At 56.6% G+C, this 6052-nt stretch overlaps 1 protein-coding gene across 1 annotated transcript; it reads left to right on the forward strand.

The window, feature by feature from the left end:
* Window positions 1-224: 224 nt before the first annotated feature.
* On the forward strand, window positions 225-4229 carry PFDN5 (prefoldin subunit 5). The gene is made up of 6 exons (XM_065576086.1): window positions 225-463; window positions 714-816; window positions 1394-1425; window positions 2648-2722; window positions 3650-3755; window positions 3890-4229. The coding sequence occupies exons 1-6, from the start codon at window positions 392-394 to the stop codon at window positions 3967-3969; spliced, it is 468 nt and encodes a 155-aa protein (XP_065432158.1). The 5' UTR covers window positions 225-391; the 3' UTR covers window positions 3970-4229.
* Window positions 4230-6052: the final 1823 nt, after the last annotated feature.

Here is a 6052-nt window from a genome sequence, read left to right on the forward strand (position 1 = left end):
CGACCGGAAGTAGAGGGTAGCTCCCACAGAGCAATGGCGACCGGAAGTAGAGGGTAGCTCCCACAGAGCAATGGCGACCGGAAGTAGAGGGTAGCTCCCACAGAGCAATGGCGACCGGAAGTATAGTAGAGGGTAGCTCCCACAGAGCAAAGGCAGCCGGAAGTAGGGTAGACGTTTATCCCCACAGAGCAATGGCAGCCGGAAGTAGGGCAGACGTTTATCCCCACAGAGCAATGGCAGCCGGAAGCAGGGTAGAGGCTTAGCCCTACAGAGCAATGGCGGTCCCAAGGAAACCATAGAGACGGGTCTAGAGGAGGCGTCGCGTACCATAGAGTCGCTCTGTGTCCGGCCCAGAGCGCCTCCCCGGCCCGCTCATTGACTCGCCTCCAAGATGGCGCAGCAGGTGAACATCACGGAGCTGACGCTGCCGCAGCTCGAGGTGCTGAAGAACCAGCTGGACCAGGTCAGCGCCCCGCCCCCAGCCCCGGGAGAGACCCCCCCCCCCGAGAGACCCCCGCGACCCTCGCCCAGCCCTGTCTGAGGGGCCCCGCCCCCAGCGAGACCTCCCCAATCCCCTCTAAGGGGCCCCGCCCCCCCGGAGAGACCCCCTGCCCCGAGCCTGGGGAGCCCCATCCCATCCCTCTGTCCTGCCCCCATAGTGATGCCGGGTTCACCCCGCCCCCATGGGCGCTGGGCTGTGCTCTTCCCCCCAGGAAGTGGAGTTTCTCTCCTCCTCCATCGCCCAGCTCAAGGTGGTGCAGACCAAGTACGTGGAAGCCAAGGACTGTCTGAATGTGCTCAACAAAAGCAATGAAGGTCAGTGCAGACCCCCACCCTGCGGGGCTGTTCCCACCCTGTTCCCCCCAGGCCAGTCTGGGGATGGTGCAGTCGCAGAGGGTCCCCTTGGCGTTTGCATGCGGTTGTTAAGCCCCCCGAGCTGCTCGTGTCCTCTAGCTTTGTGCATGTGGCTTGGCTCTAGGCCACCTGGAATGGCCTCCCTCTTCCCATGGACCAGGTCCTGAGGGGAGGGAGTTTTCACTAGTGGTTAGAGCAAACCACTGGGAGCCAGGACTCCTTGATCCTGACTCTGCCACTGACTTGCTGCGTGGCCTTGAGCAGGCCACAGTCCTGGTTGGTGCCTCAGTTTCCTTACAGGGCGTGTGTGTGTGTGTGTGTAATTAATTCAAGAGCTCGGATATCTGGATGAAAGATGCTATGGAGGGACCAAGCGGCCAAGCATTACTATTAACCTGACCCAACTGTGTAAAGCCTCTGAATGCTGATGAGCACCCCGTAGCAGCTTTGGCACCCCCCCCCCACTGCTGTTTGGAGAGTCGTCTCCCCCCCCCCGTGTAATGTCTGGGTAATAACAGGTATTTGTTTCTGTCTCCAGGGAAGGAGCTGCTAGTCCCGCTAACCAGCTCTGTATCCTTTACCCACCACCTCAGAGATGCTGCCGACATCGTGCTCTGGCTCCTTGCTACCCTGGCGTTTTGAGTCTCACCCCAATGGAGAACGTAATCCTGCGGGCCCCAGGATGCAGCCTGCTCTGCCTTTGATGCAGCTGGCAGCTAGCAGGCTAGTGTTGAACATTTCCAGTCAGGGAACTGGAGGCTGGGAACAGTCACAGGGACCCTTTACGTCACTAGTCTAAATCCTGCCTGGATTGACGGTGACCGAAGCTGCTCCCATTGGACGGCTGTTCCAGTGACCTCTCTGTTAAATGATCTGTGCTGTTCCATGTGGCCTGCCATCCACATCCCAAACCCACACCCCAGCTGGCCCATTAACCTCCTCCTTGCCAGAGGGGCCAAGAACCAAGGAGGCTGGTAGAGCATGAGCTCCCCTCTAACTCCATGGTAGGGCTGAGGCTTGTTGGCCAAGATGTACTGGGGGCACTTGCCCTGCTACTGCTTGGGTTGTGCCTGCTCTGGGAATGAACCGGGGCTTCTAGTTCCATGCTCAGACCCGGCTGCCTCCTCTGCCAGTTTCCAGCGATACCAAGAGCCTTGCAATATCCCTGTATCTCTCTGCAACCTCCTCCCATTAATCCTGGCTTGGATTTCTCCTCTGGCCAAGCATCACCTAGGGGCTTTGGGACTGGTCTGATCTTTTGATTCCTGTTGAAATTGGTTCTAGTCGTTCTCATGGGGCCTGCACAGTTCATATCTAGCAACATGGTCCAGTGGTCAGGGCACTGGCCTGTGACCTGGGTTCTGTTCCCAGCTGTAGCACCGACCTGTTGTGTGACCGTGCGTGAGCCACTTCCTTTCTCTGCACCTGTTTCCCATCCCACCTTCTCTGTCTCGTCTGTTTGGACCGTGAGCTCTCCAGGACAGAGACTCGCTCTCTCTCTGCATGTTTGTGCAGCACCCAGTTCAGCGGGGCCCTGAGTTTGGTCAACCCTTCAACCTGCCACCACAATATAATCTAGTAAAACACACTATTAAACTGAAGCTGTGGGCGAATTGCACTCTCAGATCTGCCCGTGCTCAAAGGAGCTCTGTTGCTTTATAGCAGCTCAGGATCTGGCCCCTTGCAGGAGGTGTAGAGCTAAGATGCTTTGCCCAGGACCTATCACCGTAACCTTGTTGCTGTCTTATGGTTCCCCTGCTGGTCCTGTGTTTTCCCTTGACCTCCCTGGCAGATGTACGTCCCCGGGAAGCTCTCCGACGTTGGCCACGTGCTGGTAGACGTGGGGACAGGCTACTACGTAGAAAAGGTAGGAGGCACTCGTGAGCCAAGCCACCGTGAGAGCGGCATTAGACTTGGTGTGTTCCAGGGAGCGGCAGGATGTGTTTTACCTGCACATAAAATGACTTAGAGCCATCTCTTCCCCATCCCAACCTCTGTACAAAACGCACTCACTCCTTGAGCACAGAATTCCTGCTGTACACCCAGCAGGCTCTGCCCTGGGAATGGAGGGATGTGTCTGACAGCAGGCTAGGTAAATGGCCAGTGAGGTTAGTGCACTGCAATTCTCTGCTCGGGGATTGGGTTGCATTCCCTTAGCCAGACCTCCGTGGTCTACGCTGCAGGTGGATCTTGCAAGCTAAGCAGGTGGGTTCTTCTATGAGAAACCTTCAAAACCCAAGCAGGTATTGCAGGCAGCGGTGGTGCACTCTTCCCCTTGAAGCAGTGCCTCAGCCTGCCATCTGTCAGGGCAGATGTAAAACCAACCTGCTGACCATTAACACTCCAGTGACCCTTTCCCCAAGTGTCAGGGGGTCAGCCCTGGCCAAAGATGCATGGTTATGCACGGTCTCCTCTTGCTGCTTCAGTCGGGGACAGTGCCATCAATTTCTATCCTGTTTTGTGGGCGTTGTGATGCGCTGTTGGACAGCTGTCATGTTCCGCCTCAGAGGTGGCTGCATTTCAGTAGCAGATGAGGTGATATATAGATACACCTACAAGTAAGGCATGCTGTGAGGCTTCGTTACTTAGTGCTTTGAGGTTCTCTGATGAAAGGTGCCGTAGAAAGGCTAAGCATGTTACTGCCTGAGCAGCCAAATCTTGGAGCGATTCAAGTGTTTACCCTCTGTCCTGTGCATTGCTTCCTTGTCACTGCACTTTAAGCAGGGGTTGAGCCCCTCTCCAGGTGCCCACCTCTCCTTAGGGTGGGCATATCATGCCACCTTTCCTCTTCCAGACAGCAGACAATGCCCGAGATTTCTTCAAAAGGAAGATCGACTTCCTGACCAAACAGATGGAGAAAATTCAGCCGGCACTGCAGGAAAAACATGCCATGAAACAAGGTAGGGACCTGTTGGCCTTTCTCTTGCAGGCCTGGTTCTGGGGCGGTGCCCACCGCTGGCACCCGCCTGTTCTTAACAGCTAGAACAGCCCCAGGCCAACTCCCTTCACTGTGAGCGTGTTCTCTCCCTTGCAGCCGTGATGGAAATGATGAGTCAGAAGATCCAGCAGCTCACGGCCATGGGGGCTTCACAGGCTGCAGCCACGAAGGCGTAGCCGTTGGCATCGGTCCCCCGGGCCCCGCACGCTGTGGCTTGACTGAGGCATTTCGTTCGGTTACGAGCAGAGTCTTAAAATCACCGAGGAAGCGGCTGGGGCCGAACCCCTCCCAGCCGGCGGGAGGCATCTGCTCTTTGTGCTGGTGGCTGTTACGTGCGCGCAGTGTCTTAAATGCAAACCTGGGGGAAACTCTTCCCCTTTTGTATGTGGCAGGTGAGATCAATGTGCAAGATAAATTAAAGCCGTGCTGAACGGTACGCGGCCGCCTCTGGTGAGAGCTACACTAGGTCGCCTTCCAGCTGTCGGCGTGGCCCCTGTGAAGCCACTGGAAGTTGTTGCCAGCTGATGTGTGGGGTGGATCTGTCTGTCTAAAGGTTCTGTCCATCACCCTACTCTGAGCCCCTTCCACATAATAGCAAAGGCCCTACTGGAATGGTGGCTCTGGCTGCAGAAGGGGAGGGTGGCAGGGGATGCAGCATGGGTGGGGGAGGGTTGCCTCTTCAGGGAGACCTACTCTCTAATTGGCAAGCCTGGGCTGGAGCCCTCCAGGGAAACAAGGTGGTTCTCCTCTGAGATGCAATAGCGCAGCAGTCAGCTAGTGTGGAGATCAGGGCATCTGGTGAGCACCCCAGACCCAAGGCAAGTCACTGGTAACCTACCAGCACCCCTACCCCCTGGCTGGATTTCAAGCTGTGGGTGCGTCTCTTGTCAGATACATGTTCCTTCTGGTCCCACCCCCCAGCCACTCAGCGCTACAAGCAGGGACCCAGTTTCCTGCCAGGGGGAGGAGGAAGGGCTATGAGACAGCAGGGGCCAGGCCTTGATATGATGGGTTTTTGATGGGCTGGATGTGCTGTGGTTGGGGGTGGGGTAATACTGGCCAGGCTTCAAGCTGCATGTAGACCTTGAGCAGAGGGTTGCTATAGCGATTAAACCCAAGCTGGAAGCAGGCATCTGGTCAGCATCTTATGCCACTGGCTCTTTCCCTCCAGCTGCTCAGAGGGGGGAGAGTTCCCTCCCTCTTTGGCCCCAGCTGCTGAGAGGCAGGAAGGGAGATTGGGTCACCTCTGTTGCCCCTGGATGCAGTCCTTAGAGTTAACATTTTTAAAGCTCCCCAGAGGAGAGTGTGTCCCCCAATCCCTTCGGTAACTAACAATCTCTGCCTCCATTTGTGCACAGCTCCTCTCTCCATCAGTTCAAAGGGATTCACACGGAACACCTTCCTAACATAATGCACCTGGCTCTAGCTTAAAGCCACCTGCTGCCAGGGCTGGAGAAAGGGGGTGAACAGAGCTAGAGGGGCCACCACTCTGGTCAGCCCAGCTGGACAGAGACACACCAGCTCATGGTTCCCGCTGAGTTTCAGTCCCACAAGAGACAGCCCGCCTAGCTGAAACCGAGGATTTATTTTCACAAAGCTGCCGCTGGTTTCTATTCCCCTTGGCAGAAGCAGCCTGTCTGAAACTCCTGCAGGAGTTGGGGGCTACTGGCCTCCTGAAAGCCAGGCCCCGAGGTCTTAACCCCATTCAGCAAGAGACAGCTCATGCCAAGTCAGCCAGAGGGGGAAAACGCCCTGCCCCCTTCTGCCAGTCATGCCCTAGAACTCCAGGAGTTGGAGAGAAGTGACTTGCAGTGGGGGATCCTGGGGCCTGTGTTTCACCAGGTGCTGAGTGTCCAGGATCTTTAAGGGTGGTGGGGGGGAGGGGGGTGTCATCTTGAGTTGGACACTGCTCACTTGTGAAAACCTCAGGCAAAGGGAAACAGCTCTTCCTATCACCTGTACACACTGGGAGCAGGCGCTGGTGGGATCCCTCAGGGAACGCCCTGCCAGCCAGGTGCCTTGCAGTAGGTCGCCCAGGGAACACAGACAGGCTGGGGGGTTGGTTCTGAGCTTCTGTTCTGCTTCACTCTTTCACTTCCATTGCCGATTCCTTCTTTCAATCTCCAACCGGCCCACACCCACGGACGGGTAAGTCCTGTCCCATGCTAGCCGACTGGGGCAGGTCTCCAGAAAGCTGCCAGCTAGGAGGGAGGGGGGACAAGAGCCTCTTAGAAGGGACAAAGAACCTTTGATTAATTC

This window comes from Chrysemys picta, chromosome 22, assembly GCF_011386835.1.
Source record: "Chrysemys picta bellii isolate R12L10 chromosome 22, ASM1138683v2, whole genome shotgun sequence".
NCBI lineage: Eukaryota > Metazoa > Chordata > Testudines > Emydidae > Chrysemys > Chrysemys picta.

Bases quoted from the DNA above. Each gene is read 5' to 3' on its own strand.
- PFDN5 (XM_065576086.1), top strand. From the start codon at position 392: ATGGCGCAGCAGGTGAACATCACGGAGCTGACGCTGCCGCAGCTCGAG. The intron at 464-713 runs GTCAGCGCCCCG...TCTTCCCCCCAG, and splicing joins TGAAGAACCAGCTGGACCAG to GAAGTGGAGTTTCTCTCCTC. The intron at 2,723-3,649 runs GTAGGAGGCACT...TTCCTCTTCCAG, and splicing joins CAGGCTACTACGTAGAAAAG to ACAGCAGACAATGCCCGAGA.